We start from the raw sequence: 27962 nt of genomic DNA, 5'->3' as shown, positions 1-27962 counted from the left end.
CTTTCACAGGATACCAACGAGGTAAATGAATCATTTACCTCGTTGCAGGATACCGTCGGCGTACATATAAATCGCCTTCAGATGTCAATACTAGTGACGGTAGCAGTCAATCTCTATAGGCTAATTGGTGGAGAAAAAGTCAACAATCCTCGCGATACAAATTTGTTAACGATAAGGGTAAAAATTCTTAACTCATATTGAATTTATAGCAGTGATTTACTGTGTACCGCAAATTTACCATAGGCTAGTAAAAGTGTAGCATAACCGGTATCAGTAATGTACTGTGTAAAGTAGGCCTGAGTCAGGCGTCAGATGTGGTTTTGCGAAACGCTCTTTTCATGTATATTGTGTATAGTCTAGACCAACAATAAGGTTTTCGATTTGCCGCTATAACGTGCAACATTCACAAGGATAAAGTACGAAGTCACGTTGCACTGCTAGCATATTGCAGATTAGTGAAACCTAACCAGCATACTTGATGCATGTGACAGTATACATCTGCAACCACAGGTCATAAGGCCCTCCCAACCATAGCCACAGTAATATATGGAAGGAAAGATTTGAAGCTGGCATATGAGTACCTTTTGCCTGTGTTTTGATATAACAACTGATTAGTGATACTGAGTAGTAAATCTGGTCAACCAACATTGAAGTTGAATAAAGTCTGAGAAAACCAATCTCAAAGTGGGTGTTAAAGGCATTGAAGACTCGCCCCAAACCGCGTGCAGTCATGTGAAAAAGTTAACTTTCCGTTGCTTGCAAGTGACGTTTTGTTTGTGTCGCTACAAAATGCAGACAGTACAGTGATGAAACGTGATACCTTGTTATCTTTAGCTAGACCTGAGATGTCCATCACTGTATTGTTTGTACACTGTGCTGTGTGTATTGACCGCAGCTGTATGTACTGACTATACAATAGTGTCTAATTACCGATGGTAGCAAGCTTTGTGTGTGTATTTTCGCAATCGATGGTGGTGTTTAACACTTCTGTTACACCTTATTCGAAACTAGGTCAGATTACCGGCATTCGAAGTTTCTTTTTGCGCGAGTCTTCACACCCTTAAACAAACTTCACAAATATTCATCGTTTTTTTGAACTCATCATCAACTCTCTGAAACATATGCCAGAAAACTCTAATGGACCCAAATTGCCCAGAATTAAGCATTTTTATTGTAAAACAGGTAGATTAATCTTAAATGGTTTAGCCTAGCGGTAGATGAATTAGTCCATGCCAGCATCAAACGTTTATACTGTGTGGCCTTCGTACATAATTCCCCACAGTATATATTTAGGCTATAGTCGAGGGACCTACTATGACTCATCATTGGTTATTTCATGTTTGACCATAGGGAAAGTACTTAGCCTAACTTAAAAGGGATACATTTACTTTAAACAGCTAGACTTATTTGTTTGTGTCCAATTTAAAGAATGAAGAAATGACACTTTCATGTTGATTTCACTTGATTTCTCTTGAACAACAAGCTGTCTACAAATAAATTAGCATACTCCATAACCCATTGTACAGAAAGCTCCTTGTGAAGCTTTGAGCAGCAAATTCTGCCCTGTATATATTTTATGCATTTGCCTACATGCACAAGTAAAAAAAAGAGTGATTGTATCAGGCAAATTGTCTATCATTAGAACAACATTCAGGATGAAAAATCCCATGTTCAATGAAATTTCATTAAAAGAAATTACACATTGAAAGGCTTACGGTGTACTTAAGTAATGTGAGATTATGAATGTTATGTCATACAGTGAGTCTCAATTGAGAGTCCAATGTTTCTTTTACTCTACAATGCAGGAATAATGGCCTCAATTAATGAAATTAACACCACTGCTGATTGTTCATTTGACGTGAATAACTTTGTGGATAACCTACTTGATCAAGAAGTTCACTTTCAGGTTTTGAAAATGAAGGAAAGTTTCTTCGTTTGGATAGGTTCAGCTGCTGCCAAAATGGAGGGTCTTGCAGTTGCTATGACAACTAATATAGTGAGTATCGATCTGTATGGATAAGTGCTGGCACATGAGGTGTTTTATGTAATGGCTGTTATTTAAGGGCTAATATCTGTAGGTCAGGGTTTCCCTAACTTTATCACCCCACAAACCCCCTGTGGATGTCAGAGTTGTCCACGAACCCCCAACTTTTCGAGACACGATCTGAGTCATTATTATACTGTAACAGCCTGTGTCTGTTTCATAATTCAGTTATTTATCACATGAACTTTAGGGTACTACTATAGCAACATATGCGTATGGAACGCGAAAAGAGTTTGTCGATAGGTATGACTTTTGTACATTACCAAATATATGATATATCAGATTTTAGTTCAACAAAAAGTACTCTAGTTTTGACTTTCAGAAACGTCTCACGAATCCCCTGGGATGGACTCACGCACCCCCTTGGGGTTCGTGCACCCCAGTTATTGAACCCCTGCTGTACAGTAGGTTATCCCACATGATGAAAGTAGTAGAAGCTTGGCAATTTTATTACTCAATTGTTGCAGGAAAGACAAAAATGTTTTGCCTTTGAAGTTTCATTTTGTGGGGCATAATCTCATTTAATTAATAGTATTAGGTATTTCTGTTATATTTGCTTGAAAGAAAAATACATCATATTACAGCCAGTCAGAGCAGTTTTGACCTGTATGACTCACTTATTCAGTGCTTCAGCTACACAAAGAAAATAATGTACACTTTAATATTGCTGTATGTTCAAAACATCTGCTTTACTGGGTGGTGGTGCAACTTGAAGATGGTAGACCTGAAAATGTGTGTTTAAAAATAATAATGTTCTTGCAATGTTAAGGTAAGAGAATGTTACTTTATATAAAACTGTTATTATTTTACAGGAAAGTGATCCAAGTTCTGCATCCCTGTTTGGTGAGAATGTTGACATACTGTCTACAGCCTTAGCCAAGAAACTAGGTTAGTTATTATATGCTGTAATTGTTAAAAATGTAAATGTAGATGTAGTGTTATCTTTAGGCTTTAAAAGGCACAGACATTTGAACATTACATGAACTGCAAATAAATTTCCAAGACAGCTGAAGGCAAAAAGTAATTGATTAAAGCAAATGTAAAATGCAACTCCACTCTGCCACTGTAATATCACACTGTTTTAATTGCTAATATACACAATACTGAAATTTAGATTGATGTAATATGCATATACTGTACATATACCCTAGGCAACTGCCCTTTGTCTTAAAAGTAAAGTAATTGCAATTACAAGCAATAAAACTCCATTCAGGAGAAACTGTTGTTAGTACATAGATAATACCATCACTGTACTTGCCCATTCATAGCCTGAATCGGTTTAACTGAAGTAAGTTTTTTTCACAAAAACTGGAACCTTTCTCTTGAAGTGGTACCCTGGAAGGACCAAGATATTTTGTAGTCGACAACCAAATCTCTGAATTTGATTGTCAACATACATCAAAATATATACATAAATCTGAAATGATTGTGACATTAGTTGCTAATAGAATGAATACACAGGGAGTATGATAAGTTTTAAGTGCTACCGGGAACTTGTCATATGACCCTCCATGGTTGTAACATGTTTTTCCGCATCTCCTAATTGAAGTAAGTGGTCTAGCTTTTGGCTTCAATATTATGTCTATGGTCTTGAGGACAAAGTGAGGCACTTATATCTTAAAAGAGTTATTAATGTCCCTATATATAATTTTTTCTATATTAATCAGTTTGTGTGAGATTTCCAGATGAGGATTCTCTTTATAGTATTTTGCTTTGAGTTCTAATGAATCAGTTTATGACCTCGCCTTTTGTTTGTCTCATGTACTGATGTCCAGTTGATGTTACTGGATGTAAACTTAACAATACCCCCATTGACTGTACAGGAGAGAATGCATATTGAAGGAGAAACTTGGATACACATTTTTAAGTCAAAGATAAAACAAATTTGTGAGTGTTCTACACCCATTTGCTTCCACTTTACATTTGGTACAAGACATTTCAACTTCAAAATGTTGTTATGTCTTTAAGCAATGCACAGATTTCACCAGGATACTGAGGATATGTTATGCCATCATTAGTAAAATGCTTCTTTTTTTATTAATTCACCTAGAGTATCTTAAGTTAGGGATGCACCGGATCCAAATTTTTGGATCCGGCCGGAACCGGATTTTGACGGATAGTACATGAAATCCGGCCGGATAAAATCTGGCTGGAACCGGATTTTTTCATTACAGAAAGAAAATCATTAATAAGAAGTAGAAGTATGAAACAAGGAGCAAATCTTAGGTGAGGTATCCGCATATTATAAAGAAGGTGAAATTAAGATCCCATTTATGAGATTAAATATGACTTGAAGTGGTTTAATCTACATTCTTTAATAAAATAACTAAAATATAATTGTTCACAAACTTGATACAGTATGTAAATTTGTTTGCTGGAAAAATACTGCATACTACTGTACCTATGAAATTTAGTTTTAAAACGGGAAGCTACATTTCACAAATCGCATACTTTATACTGAATAAAAAGATGATTTAATTGTTGTAATAACACTACATACACTGAAAGCGGGAAATTAAATTTGTTTACATTCCCAAATAGCAAGAGATTGTTTCACACATAAAAATTCTGAGAAAACATGAATGCCAACAATAGTGGGAAAGTAAATTCAATGGAACAGTATTGTGACTGATAAGTATATGAATGGTCTATTTTAACTGCACAATATTAAACTGATGAAGGCTGCAAGAAATGATTTCACTGCAAACTGAATTTGTTGTATATAGCTTCATACAGCAGTTGTATTATTTTGGTTGATCTTTAGAAACAGTGGGTCAGACCATTGAGAAAATTAAATTAAACATGTTAAATCTAATTTTTCCTTACTTTGAATGTTTTTATTAATTTTTGGAAATAGCATACATTGATTTAAGTTAATACCAACACCTTTTTAAGGAATAATTCAGGCCAGATTTTGAAAAAGATCCGGCCAGATTTTGAAAAAGATCCAGCCGGATTTTGAAAAATAGCCAGCCGGTACCGGAACCGGAAAATTGCTCACTATCCGGCCAGATAGTCCGGCCGGACCGGATATCCGGTGCATCCCTAGTATCCTATTAAAGGTACAGAAAATGTGTAAACTAATTTGTATTTTCTTCTTTTGCTTGAATTTAAGCCAAGGCCACCAAGAAGCAAGTATTTGTGAGTTACAACCTGCCATGTGACCAGCAGATGCTATCATTGGTGGAGAAGAGAGTACATGATGAGATGAAACAACACCCAGAGTGGTTCTGATGCAAAGAAAGGTAACAAATATTAACTATGAAGGAAGTATCTATACTCTAGATGATACCATTAGCTAGACATCTCTCCATGTTGTTAATGTGCAACCCACTGATATCATTGGTTTTATCTTAAATGGATTGGTACCACCAGCTATCATTGGTTGTTAAGGCATGGTACCCCTCCTCCCCCTTCCACCAGCTATCATTGGTTATTAAGTGGATTGGTACCCCTCTTCCCCAGCTATCATTGGTTATTTAGTGGATTAGTACCCCTTCTCCCCTCCACCAGCTATCATTGGTTATTAAGTAGATTGGTACCCCTCCAACCCCCTCCATCAGCTATCATTGGTTATAAGATGGATTGGTACCCCCCCCCCATTCAACAGCTATCATTAGTTATTAAGTGGATTGGTACCCCTCCTCCCCCTTTACCAGCTATCATTGGTTATTAAGTGGATTGGCACCCCTCCAACCCCCTCCATCAGCTATCATTGGTTATAAGATGGATTGGTACCCCCCCCCCTTCAACAGCTATCATTAGTTATTAAGTGGATTGGTACCCGTCCTCCCCCTTTACCAGCTATCATTGGTTATTAAGTGGATTGGCACCCCTCTTCCCCCTTCCCCTCCTATACCAGCTATCATTGGTTATTAAGTGAATTGGTACCCCTCCAACCCCCTCCATCAGCTATCATTGGTTATAAGATGGATTGGTACCCCCCCCCCCCCTTCAACAGCTATCATTAGTTATTAAGTGGATTGGTACCCCTCCTCCCCCTTTACCAGCTATCATTGGTTATTAAGTGGATTGGCACCCCTCTTCCCCCTTCCCCTCCTACACCAGCTATCATTGGTTATTAAGTGAATTGGTACCCCTCCATCCCCCCTCCATCAGCTATCATGGTTATTAAGTGAATCAGTACCCCTCCCCACCACCTTCACTAGCTATCATTAGTTATTAAGTGGATTGGTCCCCCTCCTCCCCCTCTCCACCAGCTATCATTGGTTATTAAGTGTATTGGTACCCCTCTCCACCCCCTTCACTAGCTATCATTAGTTATTAAGTGGATTGGTACCCCTCCTCCCCACTCCACCAGCTATCATTAGTTATTAAGTGGATTGGTACCCCTCCTCCCCATCCACCAGCAATGAAATGGATTTGCCAACAGTTTAAGTCTGGTCAACTCACTTGATAGAGCATCGTACTTGTCATTAACAGGAAATGGTTTGATTCCTGTTGTAACTAAGCATTCCTTTGCTTTCTCAATGCACCTTGTTGATTCCTGCTTGTGTGATATATCAGAAAATCTGCTTTGCTTTGAAACTTGAATGCAAGTTTTTTTTATGAGAATTGAAGGTAGAATTAAATTTTTCATTAAGGCAGCATTTTGCGTCCTTTTCTATTATATTTCTCAACCTCACTGACTCCACTATGCCATAACGACATACATAACTAGCTTATCTATTTAAATCTTACTTCAAATGGTGGCATAAAAGTCAAAAAATTTGCAACTTTCAACGTCGTTTTTCTCCAAGATATTTTCCGTTGGGATCCCAATTAACCTCGCCCATAATATGAATATTTAAACACTACGAACTTCATTGACCAATACGTAATCCAACACCAAGCTTGATTTGTTTACAGTCCATATGGCAGTTGTACGGCGACCAAACGACAACCAAACGCAAAATGCTGCTTTAAAGAGTCAAGAAATGAGAAGAAACTTTAGCTCATGCCATGCCACTTTACCAAATGCCATGCTGATATCATGCACTATGCTGTTACCCAAGATTTGTAGAAATATATTCCAAAGAGGTGTAAAGTTCTTCCCAAGGGTTCATTGTGTCTTGTTTGTACATAGCACTTTATTTGTTTGTGCTCCCTTTATATCATAAAGGGGATCATTTCCTCATGGTCAAGCCACCATGGTAGTCATTGTTTTCTGGTTCCGTTTTTTGTGCTAAATTTGTAGGATTTGAATATAAACTTGACATTGATAGGAGCCTTTACAGCCCTGTAATTGATTTAAAGGTATGGAAGTGGTTCCTAAATTGGTCCAGTTCAATCATATCCATCTTTTTAACAAGTGCAGAGTGATTGTAATATGGTAGCAGGTGGCCAGAAATCATAGTCAAGCATCTTCTCCCCCGTTCATAGAGATTTAATGTACTGAAAAATTGCAATTCGAATATCATCATCATCATCATCTCATGGAAGCAGTAGACACTATGTTTTGTAGTATGTACATCATACGTATCCCTTTATTGAAAGGCAAAGTCTGCCAAATACAATAGCATTTATGTCCTCTCTGTATTAATTTGAAGCCATGTAGTCTATTTATGTACAACAAGACCAGTGAACAACCTGGACTATTAACTAAGTACATATTGCTAGTGCTGAACCATGTATTCCAATCTTTGTAATTGTGAACTGTGATAGTGGCAGTTGGGACTTAGGTAGGTTAGGGTGGGGCTGGGAGGATTTTCCTGCACACCTTTGTGAATCTTAAAAACTGCTAACACAAAACCATTTCCATTTGCCCAATGGTTTGTTCCCCTGCGATCTTCCCCCCCCCACCCACCTCCACTCGCAAGGGCGGCGGAAGCACTTTAAATCTGGGGGGGCACCGACATCAAAGGGCACTTTGCAGAAATTCGATTGGACTGATGCAGCCTTATATTAAGTACCCTTTTTACCTCTTATTGTATGATCTTATTTGCGTATACACATCACTCCATCAACGCCCCCCCCCCACCCCCTTCAAGGAAAATATGCATACTAGCACTGCAATATCCAATGTGCAAATTGGGAAACAAGGAACAAGTTTTCTTTTGAGACAAAATGAGGAGAAAACATGCTAGTTGCTAATGTAGGAATCTTCCGAATTAGAGTTTATTTCTTGTTAATATCTTAACAAATATTTTCCATTCGAAAGAGCTTTGAGTTTGACCCACAGAGATTCATTAAAGTCAGGGGCGTAGCCAGGATTGGCAAAGTTGTATGCACAACTATCTGAGCGGAGCGCCACCATCAGTTGGCGCGGAGCGTACAAGAAAATTTTTGGTTTTACAAACCCCTCAGATGGCCGGAAACGGCCCTTCCCGAGTGTTCATTCTGGTTCCCTGGCCTCTTGCTAACTTGAGACACCTCAATTTTTATGTAGTAAAAGGGCACATTTTTAACCTGAGGAAAAGTGGGGGGGCACGTGCCCCCTGTGCCCCCCCGGTTCCGCCGCCCTTGTCCACTCGTTATCACCTTGTGATGGCACATATCATAACAAGTCGTTCATTAATGAAGATAGGTCAGTTTAACCACAAGGGGTTATTAATGCAACAGACTGCAAACAGGCTACATCACATACAAACAGACTACATCACATACAAACAGACTACATCACATACAATCAGACTACATCCTATACAAACAGACGACATCACATACATACAGACTTCACCACATACAAACATACTACATCACATATAAGCAGACTATTCCTATACAAACAGACAACATCACATACAAACAGACTACATCACATACAAACAGACTACATCCTATACAAACAGACTACATCATATACAAACAGACGACATCACATACATACAGACTTCACCACATACAAACATACTACATCACATACAAGCAGACTATTCCTATACAAACAGACAACATCACATACAAACAGACTACATCATATACAAACAGACTTCATCACATACAAACAGACTACATCACATACTGTACAAACAGACTACATCCTATACAAACAGACTACATCATATACAAACAGACTACATCACATACAAACAGACTTCATCACATACAAGCAGATTACATCACATACTATCAGACTACATCCTATACAAACAGACTACATCACATACAAACAGACTACATCATAAACAACATAATGAAAACTGAAACTGCAAAATAATAAAGAAGACAACAAAATGTAAGATTATAATTGGTAATAGTTTCTCATAATTGTTACATTTCAAGATTACATTATTTCACTTGACTGGATATAATTTCATTATCACATATTGCTTATTTCCCTAGTAGCCTCTTGAATAGTATTTAATTAATAGTCTCTGTACTTGTTTGATCTTACGTCAGTCATATTACCAGAACATAATCACGTATTGTATCTATCCTTGAATCACTGCAAACAAGATTAGCTCATCATGGGACAAGAAGGTAACTTTCTAGGTATGATGTCTTTACTGACTCAGTCCATTAGCAGCTAGACTCTTCTGAGTCGTTTCCTTAAAGTGGATATTCTAGTAGCAGACTACAGTATGTAGTCTTTTTTCTTGGATAGGAAAATATTTTGAACTGTTTCGTGAAAACCCCATCTCATTAAATCTTGTCCCTATCTCTGTTGATTGTGTGTAACATGTTACGAATAGCTAAACTCTTGACTCCAGAAAGTGGGTCACAGTGGTCTATGCTACACACCCACACTGCTCCTACCAGTGGTCTATGCGGCTATACAGTACTTCCTATTATTGTTGATACCACCCACACTGCTGTTGCCAGATGCATTTACAAAATATCATCCAAGTTGAGAAATTTAAATCTTTGTGATTAAATTGCTCCAGGGATGTGGGTTTGGTCCAAATGCTGAAAGTTCCAGTATTTTTGTTTAACAATAAACTTCTGCCCCTGGAAAATAATCTGTTTGAGCAGATTGTTTTAATATTACTTCCCTTTAAAATGAAAAAAAAAAAACTGAATACAGAAACGTCAGAATGTAAAAAGGAAGTGTGAAATGTAAATGCAAACCAAAGGAAGAGACATTCTTATCATCTTTAACTTTTGAATGAATAGATACACACATTTGACTGTAATTCTTAATATTTCTGTTTGGCATCAGTTATACATGGACTTGATCCATTGATTGTGTTTACATTCAACTCCTCTGGGAGGGGAGTCCTTCACTTGCATCTAACAAACTATACTTACAATGAACACTAATTTGTGTCACTTTTAAGAGTGGTTTAGATTATACGAAGGAAAGGTTAAAAATTAATTCATATTGTGGTGACGTGTCCTGAACGTCGTTAGATATGTCATTAACCTCTACATTTTTGTAGTTATCAGTTTGTATGAAAAGATGAATGACCTGAAAAACACGAGAGAGATACTCCATGACTCATTCCAGAATTGATCAAGTCATGTTTATGCGACTCTGGTAGAGCTCAGTCTGTGATTGTTGTTAAAGATTTGATTTCAATCACTGGCTTGACCTTTTGTGATTGAGAGAAATTATGAGACGACAGATTATGCAAAGATAAACTTGCTATAAGCGAGAGGCAGGTATCTGTCAACTATCAACTATCAAGGTTGGTTCATTGAAATCTAGTGCAATTATATGATTGGACACAGCCTTTTGTAATAATGTACAATAAATGTTGGATTATCAGTTCTGAACAACCAACTGTTCCCACAATTCATTTATAAAATATAACTTGGTAATACTAACTAATAGTGGTAGTACTGGAAGTACTATCAGTACTGGTAGTACTACCAATACTGTTAATACTAAATATAACTTGGTAATACTAACTAATACTGGAAGTACTACCAATACTGGTAGTACTACCAATACTACCAAGACTGGTAGTACTACCAGTACAACCAGTACTGGTAATACTAAATATAACTTGGTAATACTCACATTGCTCAAGTACTTTTTGAAACAAGGCGAGAATGTGTGTTCATCTGATCTTTACTTAAAAAACAAGAAGGTAATAAAATCCTGCTTTGTTTTGTAACATGTAGCACCATATACTGGAGATAGATTGAAGAGGTGGAAAACAAGTGGCATCTTGACTTTAGACTCTATTTTATTTACAAAACTCTTTGGTATGACGGTTTAGTACTTGTACGTTACCCTGTCATGCGTCACAATCGACTTCTTTCTATTGCAACGACTTGTAAATGAAAGAAAATGTCAAAAGATAAAAGAAAAGAAAAGAACGACAAATAGAGAAAAGTAAGGAAAAGAAACGAAATGACCGACGGTAGAGCTGGTAGCGATGTCGATAAACTGCAGCGAGCATGAGTCTGTCCTATGAATTGTCATAATTCCTTAAGTGACACAGATGTCTTCCCGGGATGTGCCCCCCTCCCCCTCAACCCCCTTCCCCTTAGACTGATACTTACATCAGCGAGAACATGAAGACCGAACAAAACGCGCAAAGAGCGAGTTTTTCTTTTCTTATTTAAACCCTGTTTGAATGCATGATGACGCTAGCAGTGTCCATTCAGTCCATTGCTAACTTGAGATTCGATAGTTACGTTTTATTTATATTGGCCTTCAAATTTCAGTTTCTAAGGGGAGTGAATGTGTGCCTCTATTTTGTTGCCGGCTTGTTTCATATATTTCAATGTGTGCTTCTCGTTGTAGCGGTCTTCTCTGCTTTCTATGGTCACACTCCGTTAGAGACAGCGCCCCCTCTTCGTTACTTTCCGTTTCTGATAGTGAAACTGACCTTTCACAAACAGTTTGTGTTCGTGTCTCTAGCTCGGTGTCTTCTGTAATGCCTTCCAACAAAGCCGCTCTTTCATCTGTGGTGTCCTCATTGTTACCGTTTTCATCTCCTATCGTGAAAGAGACAGTTTTTGATGTGGAGTTCTTCCGCCTGGTTCTTTCTTTGAGTCCCTCGTATGGCTGCTGTGTGGTATGTTTCTGTATTTCATTTACATTGGTCGCTATTCGTTTGTTTGTGACCTCTCTGTATGATGACAGTTTCCTTCGTGTGTCCACTTCACTTGAAGTTACAAAAACGTCATCGGAACCCGAGGTGGATATTTTGTGCAAGTAGTTCAAATCCTCTTGTGCAGCATTTCTTGCTGATAGATCAATGGACGTGGACCTTTGCACAGGTAACCGAGCACCGGGCTGTTGGACAGTAATGGAGTTTCGTCGCATTAGGCCTAAGGTTTTGCCTGTTACAAAATTGCTGTCCGCTTCCCTCTTTCTTTTTTGGACAAATTCTGAGCAGCAGTGAGAGACTACGACACCTATTACAGTAAATATGATAAGAAGAGCGATTAGCGTGAACGCTATCTCCACAATTGATATTGGGCCCTTCTTGACGTCCATCCATCTTATGTCGTCTTCTTCTGAAAAGACAAGTCAAAATATATGTGAAATCATAATTCACTCATTCCTCATTAGTAAGAAGTATAGTTTTACTGCGCCACTTATAACTTTAACTGTGTGGTCCAATACTACAACACGCCAAGTAAGTGGCAAAGACTTTCTGAACGACTCAGAAGGATGTCCCCCTCCCCTTAAAAAAAAATTCTCCTGCAGTCTTGTGTTCGTAGTAGTGGTGATTTACAGGTGTTACAAATCACTCTCTTTTCATGCAGCTGGAAGCTAAATCTATAAAGCAAATGGTAATCTCCAGATGGGGCGAGGAAGCGAGGACGAGAGGTTACTTTGTCCTGACTCAAAAGGAGCTATATGACACAGAATATGGGTAGAAACAAGATTGTTACAAAGAATGGAATGAATGAATTCATCGTAGTAGAACACACACCAGCCGATAGCTCATAAAATATAACATCATGAGCTGAATAGGAAAAGTTGACAGAACAATATAGCAAGCAAGGAGAACCAGTTGGATCAACATATAATTTACTGCGCCTGGTTAGGGTGCCCAATATTTAAGTATTTCGTGCTAAAGTGATCTAAGTTTAATTTTACCCTGACAGTATTCTAGGTCTTCATCAGAATCATCGCCGCAATGGTTAACCGTGTCACACGTTAAGTCATGATAAATACAAAATCCATTAGCACAGTGGTAGAAGTCAGGTTCACGACACGATAAGAGTTTGTCTACAGAATAATAAAACAACACGAAGATGGTTTAGGATTTGGCTACATGTGGAAATTACTTGGATAAAAAGAAAGTCATATTAAATCAGTGAACCAAATAATGAAATATTAATTCTATGTTCTTACAAGACTGGTGGATATGACATATATGTGTCATGTTCGTGACCCTTGATGTTATTTATCTCAATCAAACTAGATGCCTTGTATAAAGATGATTAAACAGCGTAAATGAGTATTAACCATACATGTATCATGTTGACAGTTTTACAGTGAATGGAGGAGATTTGCTTACTGGTTGGAAAGATGACCGCGAATACACCGGTGAAGCCTCTACCGACGCCAGTGCCTTTATTAACCATGTGGAGGCTAAGATATGACCCCTCTGACACGATGTAGCTTGGCGTTTGGGTTTTATTACAAATCCGGAGACTACTCGAACTTTCCGATGATCGCCGCATTACCGGGGAAACTTCAAGGAAACTAGACTGGCAGTCAAAGTCTGACGCGATGTTGACGTCATCGATCTGTAAATAATGCCAGAAGCAGAATGATGGATGTTAAAACATGAAAATTCACGTGGAAGTGTTCAAAGGTCTTTAATGTGAACCATTTTTCATAACTAATTTTCCAACTGTCAAGTGCTACATTTCCCTAGCCGTCCCCCTCCCACTTACTTAGCGCCACCCCTATCTCCGTCGATACCAACATTTTCTCCAGCATGGTTATTTCCAGATCACCAGAAGAGCATGCCGAAGTGGAGGCTGCTACGAGGCAGAGTGATTGTTGTTGATAACTCGGGTACTGCTTGAAGATGATTCCCTAATCTTCCAAAGTTCAGTAGAATGATTTAGAAAATATAAAGAGAGTACACCATTTTAATGTTCTACCACAACTATGGATTGTACTTATATGATTGTTTTATGCTGCTGTCAAAAGCACAGTGTGTGCATATTAAGTGTATCCAATACTAACCTGTAGAAGTATTCTGCTGTTGTCATGGTTACGATCTGCATTTAGAACTATCCCACAATTGTAGTCTGGTTTGTAGTAGAGGGTATCTTGAGACTTGATGAGATCTCCGCTGTTTGTGACGTACTCATGGCAATGTTTATTCATGTAAACTTGAAACCGAAAAAGAGGAATAAAAAGGGAAGTTAAGTCAATAACATTCCTAGGTTGTAAATCAAGAAAGGTAAGTGAAAGTATTTGCTAATAACTAGTTCAGTATTTCCCATAAAACAGGTTAAATGAGGTAATCAGAATATCGTAGGGTTATGAAAAGAAGGCGAACCACCACAGAATAAGTCAGTGTCTTGTTAATTCCAATAATGTGACTGGCCAAAAAGAACATTGAAATATAATTACGAAAACAAATGAGATGTCTTCGTTATATAGAAATGTAATGAAACAGCAAATTTACATCTAAACTGTTAACAATGGCTTATGCAGACCGCTTGTTGCCTCTATCTAAAAGACAGTCGATTTGTTGACTACAGTGTGTATGCATGCGGGACGGGGGGGGGGGAGGATCTATTATATTATAAAGACGGCAGTATTGCCCCTGGGGCTGCCGACCCCATATAGAGAGTGTGGGGATCATGTACATTTTTTACGTCAAATATTATATTGAGGCACAGTAAGATTATAATTTAGGTGAGGTTTAGAATTAGATGTTAACGCAAGGTTGTATAAATAGCTGTGAATTTTTGTGAGGTTGAAAAAATGGGGGGGGGGGGGGGGTCACTACACTGTAGTGTTAATAGCGCGTAACGTTCCATTTTGAGTTTTGAATGGATATACTAAATTATATTATGGGGCAGTTAAAGAGCGGATTTGCTGCGATATGGCTGTACTACATATTTGGTAACGTTTGGATTCTTGGGTGGTTTTGGCTATCTCATATTTTATGGTATCAAAAATTTATTGTAAAATTGTGATGCGATTTATTAATTCTCTTGTGTTGGCTTTTTTTCATGTTGATTTTCCCAGGGATGTACATTCTTGAATAAATAAATAAATAAATACAGATACCGCGTTCTTTAAACTGCTAATATTAGACCATTGTTAACTGATGGTAATCAAAGGATCGCGAAGCCTATAGCTATTTAATTGTATATAACATGAATTTAATCACTCGGATATGATTAGCACTCTTGTTTACCACCGTTAATTAAACAATTGTTTAATCTCTGTTTACCACCATTCTGCAAATTCTTCTGAAGAAACAAGATAATATATAACTTAAAATGTTGTCTTAGTTCTGCTTCAACATGAAAGGACGGAATCAGTTTTTCCTTGATAAGTTATCATGTTTACCAATGTTTACTTTTATAGTTATTTTGTACTTAACAAGATAATCTGTTAAGTCAAGTGTTGTCTTGACTTTGCAACAACATGTGATGGAAACATTGAAGAAACGACGTGTTGTGTAGAAGTAGTATGGAACATAATTAATGCACTGTGTGAAGCTCCTTTAATTCCCCTATATAGAAACATATTCACCAGCTTGTTATAGGCATCAATGTGAAGTGTTTACGCCCCAGTTTCTCAGACTCTTTCATCAAGACAAAAGCGACGAATCTGTTTTAAACATGATCTTATATTAACCCTTCCGGAAGAGTAAGACTTTAATTGCCATGTGTTTCTTTTTTCCTGACGTCACACATGTAAAGTGGAAGTTACTTGAAAATTGTCACTTTCATTAGTGATTTGTGCTTCGGAGTAACTTGCTCATTAAAAATAATAATAATAATAATAATTATAATAATAATATTTTAGGGGTATATGCTTCACTTCCACTAGTTACCACAATTTTAAAGTAGCACGTCATACTATTCTCGCTCAGGCCTACGGTTTTAGCTGCCACATGGAGACTTGTAGCTCTCATTAGAATGCAATCGCAAGCATCATAAGTCTGTTTTAAACACACAGGCATTGTAATTGCAGATACAAAGAAGCTTAAATTTATTACACCGTAAGTATTTACATTAATTTGAGAGAAAACGAGAATAAAATAGTGGGCAATCAACTTGAATTTTGAATCGATTATTTTGAGCCTTGAAGCGGTAATTCCAAGTTTCTACGACACCCGTAAAACCTATGCAACTATGATGATGATGGTTTAGGGGTAGGGTTGGGGGGGGGGGTAGGGTGTGGGAGTTTATGTGTGTGAAAGCTTGCTGCTAAAGAGCATGACAGGAAGGGATACGGTCTTTAATTTCATATCAATTCTAATCTTCTAGTTGAATAGATTAAACATAAAGAAATATCGACACGTTTTAATCTTAAAATGATTGACAATCAGAGCATATCTGGGACAAGAGTTACATCAAACAAAATGACAGATAAAGCTACCAAGAATAAACTAATTAATCAAGCTACTGGCTGTAAACTCCGAGAATACATTGTGGACATTGTGGACTAAGTAAAAATATACCCCTTGATATACGTTACAGCATATATCCATCGTGTTTTACGTTCATGTACAGTGTCAGTACTGAAATGGTCTGTTAAGAATTGACTTTGACTAAACAGTAATAAATATATAATAGAAATACATTTACAAATATAAATTCAATCAGTTAGCCGAATGAAGGTGCATTGTGCATATCAGTCTATTGTTTATATATCCTATAACGAACTTAACCGGTGTTCGATATTAATATCCCATGCATTGTTTGCTACTTAATATCACTTATCATAATCGTTTACTTATTCCTGGCATTGTGATAACCCCCCTTGTATCTGGCGATCGTGTTGGTTCAATAATGGCAGTAGGTTTAAAGTGCAACAAATTTATGGGTAATTAAAAGCACAATATTTATTATTAATTAATCGTTTGTACACACTTAAATTCATATTGTAAAGTGATAGTACAATATTCCAGGATCTTCATCATCACCTCGGCTACTCTCTCTGATTTTTCTGCTTCTAGAGGGAAAAGTAACAACTTTCATATGAAAAGAGGGCTTGAACCTTACCGTTAATGTTCCTCCCAATGAGACACTATCTCTTTAAACTTTTGAGCAGGTCGACAAATAAAATGGTAGTCGCGGGCGATATCAATGGATTAATTATTACGTATTGTTTCAAAGATTTGTTTGAAGTCGGTAAAAGGGGACGGGGTTTCTCTCTTGAACCCCACGTGTTTCACTTGTTCCCTGTTAGCCTATGTAGTTCGGGTATAGAATGATTTCTCCTTTTTTCCGTGTATTGTTACGTACATGTAAACTTACTTTTGTCTATTTAAAAAGAATTTTAACACTTCAAAATCATCACGTTATTTTGTACTCGTGTTTAGCAATTTAGTATGTGTATAAGATAAACCTAGAGATATCGTTAAATTGAACTAAAACTTAAATTTAAAGATTTCTTCAATTTGGGAAAATTTAGAAACTACTGGAAATAGTTGAAGTACAGCTGTTCTTTATGGTATTACTCACTCCCTCTGTAAAAGTACGCAATATAACTTTGTGGACGGGAGAGGACACATACAGTGGAAAGGAGTGCAGACACTGCATGAAGATTGGCATAGGCCCAAACAGTTATAAAGGGATACGGTACCTTTTTCCATACAAAGTTAAGTAATAGATACGCATATAACCACGTGGGCTTTGAAATCTGTTAGTTATTATTTCGTCCAGAATCTGAGAACAACAGAAATGAAAGTGGAGTCGATGTGCACAAGGTTCAGCTAAAATACTAGAATGACTCCCTAGTCGAGGATCGCTTGATTTACATCAGACTTGTTTCATCAGTTATAACTCAAAAAAATGAAGTGTTAAATTTGAATCGTAAAGTGTTGAATTTAACACCCCACCCTGTTTGGATTAGGGACAACACCCACCGGGTTAAATTAACACTTCAGAAGTGTAACATAATATAACACTTTGCGAGTGTTGCCTTAACAACACCCATACAAGTGTCAAAATAACACTTCCTGGTGTTGAAGGTACACTACAGGGAGTAAAATTAACACAATAAAGTGTTCATTTGTTAAAACTTCTGGGTGTCAACATGACACTTCAGGAAGTAAAATTAACACCATAAAGTGTTCATTTGTTAGCACTTCTGGGTGTCAAAATTGCACTTCAGGGAGTATAATTAACACTCTAGTGCACATTTTTTGGCCTTCTGGGTGTCAAAGTTCTGCTTCAGTGAGTAGAATTACCACCATATGGTGTTCATTTGTCATCTGTGTCAAGATGATACTTAATGGACTCTCAACACACAATAGTGCTCTCTCGTTTATACTTCTGGATGTATATTTAACTGCTGGTTTGTAAAGTTTTACATGTTTATTATGTAACGCAAATACAATACTGTTATGTAAAATTTTGCCAGAAAAGTTTACATCGCACCCGTTTAGTAAATATTTTATACAGGTTTTAGGTTAATTATTACCTAGTAATTAGGTAAACAATATGGATGCATGTTTGAATCGCTCACAGCAGAAAGTTACATTTAAGAGAGAGCAAAAAGCAATGACAACACAAACAATTCAGAATGTGGGATTTTCTACTCTACTACCTTCCTATTCCAGAGGTCCATTTATTATATCCCATTAAATGTAAAACGAACAATTTAGGCTATAAAAGTATTGTCTTGTGGAATTAAGTCAACTTAAAAGTGCCAACATTTTCAAATGCTACAGTGCAGTTACTTGGTCTTTATTTTTTTGCACATGCCTTTTGTTTCTAGATTAAAGACAAAGAAACAACTCTTCCCAAAGTCAATTTCAAATAAGCAACAACTTTAGAAAAATTCTGATCCATGGGATGAGAAAACATGGAGTGCTGTGTATGATGACTGCTACACTACAGTGACTATGTCTTTGTTGTTGGCAAATGCCTTTTGGTATTCCAGATTAAACGCAAGAAACAACTCTTCTCAAAGTCAATTTCAAATAAGCAACAACTTTAGATATATGCTGATCCGTGGGATGAGAAAACATGGAGTACTGTCTATGATGACTGCTACACTGCAGGTACTTTGTCTTTGTTGTTGGCTCGTGCCTTTGGTATTCCAAATTAAACACAAAGAAAAAACTCTTCCCAAAGAAAATTCCAAATAAGCAACAACTTTACATACATTCTGATCCGTAAGATGAGGAAACATGGAGTTCTGTCTATGACAACTGCTAAACTGCAGTAACTTTGTCTTTTTTGTCGGCACGGTGAGCATAAAAATCTCGAATCTGGTTGCGTTTCACACCACCAGGCAACTTGTAGACAACTTTTGGAAACATTCCCAGGCACCGAGACTTGCAATTTGGTATAATTCAGATTTAACAGGTAGAATAATTTGAAGCAAACATCAATGGCTTCATAAATGTCCTCTGGGGTAGGGCATGTCTCTGGATGATCACAAATGACTGCTTGGGGTGTATTTTGCTTCCTCCAAGAAGTTACACATATTGCTGAGGTCTTTCTGAAATCTTTTGCAAATAGAATTCCAAGTTGATGCTTCCTAAGTAACAACAAAGAAAAGAAAAGAAAATTCCCATCATAATGAAGTTGTGTTAAAACCTTCTTGGAGCATAAGCAGTTTTTTACATGTACCCCTCACAAAACATGAACATTCCTAAAAAAAATGCCCACAATTTAATCAGTTGTGATTCTAACTTCTTCAAGTACGTTTGAATCTAGAAAGCCAGATGGCCTATAGTGATTACTTGTCAAAACAGGAACTTGCATTAAACTTTCATCAGACAAGGAAGGCAACTTTTATAACCAATGCATCATGTTAACAATGCTTAAAGCAATGCTCACTCCCACTGTATGCAATTGTGTAGATTGATATGAATTATAACAGCTAGATCACTTCCATAAGATAGCTAAATTATAGTTGGGCCTAGGTCTAAAAGTATCACCAATCCACATCAGCTTCGGCCTACTTGCTACAACTTACAAGCTAAAATGGCAATTAGTGGTAATTATATATTGCATTACATGAATATATGTTTATCCCTTATTGAACATAGTACCAGCGTGCTCTATAGGCCCATGCCCGATGCTATTTAAAATGCATTGTCTTGAAATAGCCTAAGTATACCCTACTACTACTAGTACTAGGCCTAGGCCTAGTAGGCCTAGTAGTACTACTTAAAAAAGTGACTCGCAGTGTATACGAAGTTACGGTTAACGCACAAAAAGGAATAGAATGCACTAGATTACAATAAAGGCCTAGACCAAAGTCCTCCGTCCGTCCGAAGGCAATTCCGTTTAATGTTTACTTGTATGTAGGCTACACTGATTCGTTGACAATAATGAGTTGACTATGACAAACAGCAGCTAGCCTATTATATTAACTTATAGTATGACTTTAACGTTAGGTCTACGTAACGCAAGCGATTCAAATGCATTCGTCTACCCAGCTTAGTCGTGGGTCTCTAAGCATATCTCGTTCTTGTCACGTACACTTACATCATATCAAAACATACCTTCGAATTTTTCAATCAATTCTTCCAGGCCCCAGTCTCCTATAACGTCATTTTCATGCCATTGTAGCTCGTTATCGCACACTGAGTACGTAACGTTTTGTGGCTTGAACGTATATATGGCTGTGGTTACTATAGTACATTTAGTAACGATAAATGTCGACAAACTGGTACAAGTATTGCTAGGTACGGTAAATAGATGTTCACGGTACGGTGGTACTTACACTAAGAATCCAGCTGACGGGAGGTTTGACCAATCAGAATACTCGAACTGAAAGTACACTTCTGCAGGTGTTAACAAATTCACGCTACATAAATTATGTAACCCTACTCAGGGTCAGAGTAACCCTTCAGGTGTAGGGTGAACGGCTACACCTGGAAAGTGTTAAAATTCAACACTCCATTTTTTTGCGTGTATAAAAATCTTTCTTCTCTTTATCAAGAAATCACTGACCCATATCAAGCGACTATTGCAAAACTGTCGGTCCATGCAGAATACTTCCACCTTTTGAGTCTTGAAATATTCCCGCTAAAATATTCGGATGCTCGTTTTACAAAGGAGACACAAACTATTCGAACCTTTATTGGTATTTGTGATAGGGATAACTGTCATGAACAACTCACCACCCCCTCCCGTAACCCCACCTTCCCTGCCAACCTCCACAGCCAAGGAGACACAAACCCACCTATCAATATTGGTATTTGTGATATGGGATAACTGTCATGAACAACTCCCCACCCCCCCTCCCGTAACCCCACCCTCCCTCCCCACCTCCACAGCCAAGGAGACACAAACCCATCTATCATTATTGGTATTTGTGATAGGCATAACTGTCATGAACAACTTCCCCGAACAAACAGCTAAGGGATTCTATAATTCCATTTTGGAGATATATATAAATAGATTTAATGTTTCTCCCCACACAGGGCTGAAGACTTAATCAAGTCTAAATATGACATCATCGAGCCACATGTGTTTCAGTTTTTCTTGTATTTCTTTATTTATTACAAGTTTATTTTCTTTCATAGAGATGAGTTTTGCGAATTTTGAATCTAAAATATTTGAGTTGAAGCGCTGAACATGACCTAATAATGACATTGGTTACTATGTCAACCATGTTAACATTTTACATTGGAATATGAAAAGAGAAATATAGAGAAAGTAAAAGGTTTCCGATCCTAGTGGCACTATTACATGGCATATATATAAAACTGCTACCATGCATTAATTTTAAACTACGATCGATATCTCCCAAACGCAAAAAAATGATATTCCTTAGCTTTTTGAGGGAATTGTTCTTCATAAAGGTGTTTGTAATATAAGCTGTAGACCAGGGGTTCCATAACTGGGTTGCATGAACTCCAGGGGGTGCGTGAGTCCATCCCAGGGGGTTCGTAAGACGTTTCTGAAAGTCAAAACTAGAGTACTTTTTGTTGAACTAAAATCTGATATATCGTATAATTTAGTAATCTACTATTTTCTCGTTCCATACGCATATGTTGCCATGCTAGTACCGTACAGTTATTTATGTGATAAATAACTGAATTATGAAACAGGCCGCTTGGCTTTAGTGAAGTTGGTGTACGCAACGTACATGGACAATATTACACTATGAACTTGATCTTTTACGAAGCACTGTTATGCGTATTTTAGTAAAATAATGACTCAGATCCTGTCTCGAAAAGTTGGGGGTTCGTGGACAACTCTGACAACGGAGGTCCGTGGAGGGAGGGGGGGGGGGATAAAGTTAGGGAAACCCTGCTGTAGACGATGGTTAGGTTTTCTGTCTCCGTCTAATAAAATCGCCATTGCAGACTAGGCAAACACGAGACTCGTTAAAGCAGCATCTCACGAGTAACATGTTTGCATTGCTTTAAATATTTGTCAAGGACACATTCTCTGGTTATATGCCATTAAACAAGATTTGTCCAAGGTATTATAACTATGGTTTACATGCGACTAAGATAATACGATCAGGTTTAACTGAGATATTAAAGTAAGATTTATTATTAATATGCGATTAAAACAAAAAGACTTGTCAGATGCTTAATCATTTCTGAAACCATATAGACTACATCAACGTCCGCATTTAGACCTGGACTAACTAGAAGCTGAAGTCATTTAAGTTTGTATGATTTATAAAACTTATTCCAGACATTCGCGAGAATATTGAGCATTTTCCGTGAGATATAGATAGATAAAGTTGAAAGAGCTCTATTGAACAGTTAGTATTGCAAGAATATGAATAAAATGATTTCAATTTTCACAAGGACACGACAACAGTCTCACCAACTTGGCAGGTTCGATTGGTTTACCTACCAACTAACGAGTATTCCTCATCACGACTGCAGTAAGTAAAACACCCGCATAGATTTTTTTTGGAAGATGAAACTTTGCAATAAGTATGTCATGATATATTGGATTCACAAAGATTCGTTTTGACATTTCTTCATAAATCAGTACTATTCATATGGGAATTCAACAACCCTACCCTTTAAAAAAAAAATGTTTACGCTCTTCGTAAACTGACATAAAGTCTAACCTATGGTGAAACTGCATCGGATTTCAAGATAAAAGTTTAACCGCCTCACGAAGGTAACAATCTGACAGTAATTATGCCAAATCCACCGAAAACCAATTGTTTTCCAACATTTTTGTGACTTAATTATGACTCTGAGCTCAGTAGTTCATGGTCACAGGTTTTGACCCTTAGCGGGTGTCTATTCCTCCTGACATCATTTGTTCATTTATGTTTGAAATAGCTTTACTAACAAAACGCATATAATAACCGTGCATATGCATAAAAAGAGATTTTTAAGAGGAGAGGGGCTTCGATTTGTTTTAATTATAGACCACAGCTTACTAATAACATTAGTAAAAGAAAACATGGCATTTGACTACGTCAGTAGACCTATAATCATTTTCTTAATGTTGTTAGATACGACCAAGCTTTTAGAGAAAGCAATCACATTATAATCTAAATAACCCTGGAGGAAGCTAGGGTATGTGCACTCTACTGGTAAAGAAATCACCAGATACTGGTCACGTGGTAGATTAAAGATACATATGTTGAGGCAGAATGTAACTACGTTGCTCATAAATTCCCGGAAAAGGTAGGCTAAGTTTGTATAAAAGATTTGTAATTCCAAATTAGCTGCCTTACGAAGTTTTTTATTTTAATTTTATTTGTTATATTATTTTATGTAGGGTGATCTCCTTTTAGTCTGTAACACCTACAACAATTTAATGATTTATCCATATATTTCGGGGATGTATCATTATACGTTGCATTACTTTATTGTAAAATGTAAAGCTTTCAGTGTACACAATTTTCTGTGTAGCCGATGGAATGTGCTCATGCAGTCGAAGGTATTCCTGACAACCAGCAGAATAAAGCTGGGAAACAATAAAGGAAGTATAATAGTAATATGCTACTTATAGTGATCCGTTCAATTACATTACGAAAGTAAATTTAAAGTCATTTGAACGATCAAAATATTTAAACATGGAAATGATTCGGTAATTATTGTCAGGGGAAGGGGGTGAGGTCCGAACCCCCCAAACCCCTCCCTCCTTTCCTAACACACATGTATTAATGGTTCATTTCCTTCTCTTTCCTGTATGTTTAATGCCCATACACACGCGTCCAAATTACTTGTCCTCCATCTTGTTAATTTTGTACATGTTTACAAACTTGAAACATTTCTTGAAGGACAGTGAGGATTGGCTCTGTTGTCGTCACTACCTCATTCGACTCATGACAACCACCTGGTGTGAGGGAGATGGGGCCCCGTCGAGGTTTGAACCAAAACAGAATTAAATGTAGGTGTATCGGTCCAAATATCTAACTTTAGTGCCAAGTATTGCGATTCCTGTGTTTAAGTATACTTACAGGCTCCTTCTGTATGTTATAAATATGCACTAGTATGTTAGGGCTGGAAATATCCTTTCATGTTTCATGCAACTATATTCATATTGACGTGCAGACACGCTATACCCATAGTGTTTTATCTTAGAGATGCCAACATATCGAATTCATTATGCCGAATATTGTATGAGCGGTGGGTGGATACAATGCATTGTATTATATTTGATTGTTATGCAGTGGTTCATTATAGCAGTTTTTTGCATTGCTGAGATGTTTACCAAAAGTTCCGAGCTTGTCGTCTTTTGAGGAGACTTCCGTCCTATCCTACTGTCACATCTCACTCCACTTTAACTTATCACACTGATTACAATTATCTAATTTGAAAGGTATTTGCAACAGTTCTTCGAAGTCTAATCTTTTTTACTGTAAACTTTATTTTTAACTAACTAAATGTTGAGGTCGCATATGCTGCATCGTGTTAAAGATACATTATGATCTACGCATGTTCATATAAAAGTATGGTGCTTGGCTTGCGAATTGTTATCGAAATTTACATGGTTGTTGCTACAATTGACGCCAATGTTAACAATTTTTCCCTTTTCGCGTTATATTCGACAAAGTTAGTAAACTGTTAACTGGGTATCGATCACACTATTGCATTGTAGCGGCTTCAAGCTAAGATCGAAGAACTTGTGGCAATGAAGCAGACCACCTTTTGCATTAGCAGCAATATTCCAGTCGCATTCTAATGATAAACTTGGCCAGTTGGGAGGGGCTGGGCTTTTGATGATCAATAGGTTGCGGTATAGTATGCGAAAAAAATTTGGCTGGGTCATGGCCAAACAAAATTTCCGACCGCTGCTCTAGGCAAGACTAGGCTAAGTGCTGACTGATTTGAAAGCAACCCAACCCATGATATAAGCTTTTCTGTGTTAATCACAACAAAATAACAAAGAAATGTCTGCTTTGTCTCTACTTAAAAACCTTTAAAATAGTAAAGTCTACCCATCACCTGATTTTAATACTACCCAACCAAGAAAACCAGTCCCACTTAATTTTGTAAGCTCAGATTTAATTTTCGGGTATGCGCATGTAGGGACAACTTTCTCATCAAAATCTACTGAATATGCTTATTTATATACTCTTTCAGTAAAATAGATATCGTACACAACATTTTCCTGTTTCTAACTTACAATTAAAATTGTCACGATACGAAGGTCTAAGTAATTTGACATACTTTTATACAGTGGCGACGGAAGAGGGTTCGAGCGGAGGAGGAGGGGGGAGAAGGGGACGGGGGATTGGAGCGGCTGGAGGAGGGGGGGGGAAGAAGGGGACGGGGGATTGGAGAGGCAGAAGGACTCGTGGTTTTGGATATGTTTCATTTTTCAGTAACACGACACTTTTCAATTAAAATTCTGGAGAAGTGCGTACTTATATAAGCAAAAGGGGCCCTTCTAATAAATGAAACCGGGTGTTTTTGAGTTGACCCTGTTCCACTTGGTTGCACCCCTCTACTTTTACATATACCTCCTTGGTTGGTATAAGGACTGTAGAGCCGACAATCATTCATTAAATTGTTTTACTATTTAGTGAGACGGATGTTTGTACATTGCTTTAATTAATCTTATCATGTGTTTTAATTCTCTTCCGTTCATTAGTTTCATTGTAGCACAATGTGAAGCTTTTACAATTAAGGGAATCCGAGAGTCTAGAAACCAAAGAATAGTAATTCATTACTATTTGATGGTATGTTTTTCAGTGTCAAATTCGGCGAACGTTTAAAGAGCATTAAATTTGGAAGCAGCGTTTCAAGACTTTAACCTTTCTCAGCTGACATTTATTGTCATTCTTTCAATAACAATAGCTTCTCAGAAAAATTCTTGCTTAAATTCTTCTTTGACACTTTTAACTTCCTGTACATTTTTGTTCGCCAAAGATAAACCTCGATTGCTAAATCACTATTAACAATATTCAAACTAATCTTTCATTTCCGATTAATTGATTCGTCGTGTAACATTTATGGTCCATGTTAGTAATACATGTACAGTATGATGTTGATCAAATACAACAATTTTCTGTCCGTGAATGATGCCTATATATATTTCATGATTCCTAGCCTGCTTGCTCACATGTTTTCCTGATCATAACTGACTTATGCGTAGTTGCGTTGCACCGTCAACTTTAATGTGTCATTGGTATTAATCTTTAAAAGTCCAGAGGAGGGCATTGATGTCCTCTACCCCCTAGGAGAAAGGGAAAAGGGGGGTCTCCGTCTTTTGCCACAAATGTGATTCAACAAATAAATTGAGACTCAATATTCCACTCTCATATACATGAATAAGTCGTCTGACAAATTGAAATGACGAATTGGAAAACCTAGTAATGATATATAAACAGACATTACCACAACATAAACAGCTGAATAACAGAATAAACAGCTGGAAATAACTGATTGTTTCACCTCTAGATCCAGACCACAAATTTATGAAATTGTGTTGTTAGTCGAGAATGTTAGACGAGAATACCACGAAAAATAACAGACTCATTCGAAGCCAACATAATATTCAAAGTGTTCACGGTTATGTCTTAGTAATTGAGCTGTCTAGAGAGGTCCACGCTATGCATTAATTGGGTTGGTTTCTTCATTTATCTAATTATTTAGTAATAAGTTGTCTGTGCATGTTAGCGGTTTGGAGATAGAGAGAGAGGGGAGGGGGGGGGGCTTAAATGGCCAGTATACTTGTTGGAAATAACCTAGCAGGGGAGAGATGAAACCCTGGCCACATATTCCTTCACCAGAGATTGATGGATTTTTGATGTTTTCTCCTTTTTTTAATGGGGTGGGGGGGGGGGGGGCTTGATAAAGTATGCAGAATCAATAGCTTAGATACTATGAAAAAAGATTTGGATTATTTCGCAACATTTGTCATCCTAGCCCTTACCTCGATTGACGTACATGAAATATTGTTTTGTCCACACCAGGTACTACGAGGTTAATTACTGCTAACATGTACCTCATCTCTATGCCTATAGACCTATTGGCTTTAAGCAAACACCGTTACACGTAACTTTATACATACCAGTAGCGCGAGTAGCCTCTGCGAATAACAGGAAAACGATTACAGCACACGAACTCTGCACCGAGAAGCAGGAACACGACTCCCGGAATGTAGAAAACATTGCCTTCATTTGGTCGCCAGCTTACTGTTCCTTCCATATAAAAACATAAATGTCTCCAAAAGACATTGCCTTGCATGTGTGTACATCAAACAGCATGTGGCTTCTTGGTTTTGCTATTTGCAATGACGAGATTGTTTTAAATGCGAGAAGAATCGTCAAGCAAGGAGAGCTATAGGCCTTAGAACTCTGTTGATACAAAGGTTAAAGATAAAAGCAACTGAAAGTAAACCCAAATATTTGTTTAGGCAGAGTGTTTAGTTGTTGTTTTAACTTTTAAACTGTAAAATGATTATGCATGGCACCTTCAGGGTTGCATCACACCCCCCCCCCACCACTGGCTAGAAAAGGGAT

General features: G+C 37.4%; 2 protein-coding genes across 5 annotated transcripts; one reads left to right on the top strand and one right to left on the bottom strand.

Annotated features, from left to right (window-relative positions):
* The first annotated feature begins 19 nt into the window (after positions 1 to 19).
* LOC139962902 (proteasome assembly chaperone 4-like) lies at positions 20 to 13526 on the top strand. Of its 3 annotated transcripts, none has more exons than XM_071963307.1 (5): positions 20 to 177; positions 1806 to 1996; positions 2857 to 2932; positions 5160 to 5289; positions 13392 to 13526. In XM_071963307.1, the coding sequence occupies exons 2-4, from the start codon at positions 1811 to 1813 to the stop codon at positions 5276 to 5278; spliced, it is 381 nt and encodes a 126-aa protein (XP_071819408.1). In that variant the 5' UTR covers positions 20 to 177; positions 1806 to 1810; the 3' UTR covers positions 5279 to 5289; positions 13392 to 13526. The 3 variants fall into 3 exon arrangements, with proteins under 3 accessions (XP_071819408.1, XP_071819399.1, XP_071819416.1); XM_071963298.1 differs by having other exon boundaries at positions 13384 to 13521; XM_071963315.1 differs by lacking the exon at positions 13392 to 13526 and adding an exon at positions 12653 to 12977.
* On the bottom strand, positions 9223 to 27826 carry LOC139962886 (uncharacterized). 2 transcript variants are annotated; one of them, XM_071963285.1, is made up of 5 exons: positions 27512 to 27826; positions 14094 to 14242; positions 13414 to 13645; positions 12990 to 13121; positions 9223 to 12397 (listed from the first exon to the last, which is right to left on the bottom strand). In XM_071963285.1, exons 1-5 carry the CDS (start codon positions 27618 to 27620, stop codon positions 11592 to 11594), a joined length of 1428 nt encoding a protein of 475 aa, XP_071819386.1. In that variant the 5' UTR covers positions 27621 to 27826; the 3' UTR covers positions 9223 to 11591. The 2 variants fall into 2 exon arrangements, with proteins under 2 accessions (XP_071819386.1, XP_071819378.1); XM_071963277.1 differs by having other exon boundaries at positions 9223 to 12400; positions 27512 to 27816.
* Positions 27827 to 27962: the final 136 nt, after the last annotated feature.

Source organism: Apostichopus japonicus, chromosome 3 (genome assembly GCF_037975245.1).
Source record: "Apostichopus japonicus isolate 1M-3 chromosome 3, ASM3797524v1, whole genome shotgun sequence".
Lineage (NCBI taxonomy): Eukaryota > Metazoa > Echinodermata > Holothuroidea > Aspidochirotida > Stichopodidae > Apostichopus > Apostichopus japonicus.
Note: the sequence above shows the minus strand (reverse complement) of the source record. Positions and strands in the feature narration are given on the sequence as shown.

Excerpts from the sequence above, each read along its gene's own strand:
- LOC139962902 (XM_071963307.1), top strand. The coding sequence starts at position 1,811 with ATGGCCTCAATTAATGAAATTAACACCACTGCTGATTGTTCATTTGAC. Across the intron at positions 1,997-2,856 it reads TTGCTATGACAACTAATATA|GAAAGTGATCCAAGTTCTGC; the intron begins GTGAGTATCGAT and ends ATTATTTTACAG. Across the intron at positions 2,933-5,159 it reads AGCCTTAGCCAAGAAACTAG|CCAAGGCCACCAAGAAGCAA; the intron begins GTTAGTTATTAT and ends CTTGAATTTAAG.
- LOC139962886 (XM_071963277.1), bottom strand. The coding sequence starts at position 27,620 with ATGAAGGCAATGTTTTCTACATTCCGGGAGTCGTGTTCCTGCTTCTCG. Across the intron at positions 14,243-27,511 it reads AGAGGCTACTCGCGCTACTG|TTTACATGAATAAACATTGC; the intron begins GTATGTATAAAG and ends TTCGGTTTCAAG. Across the intron at positions 13,646-14,093 it reads ACAGCAGAATACTTCTACAG|ATCGATGACGTCAACATCGC; the intron begins GTTAGTATTGGA and ends CATTATTTACAG.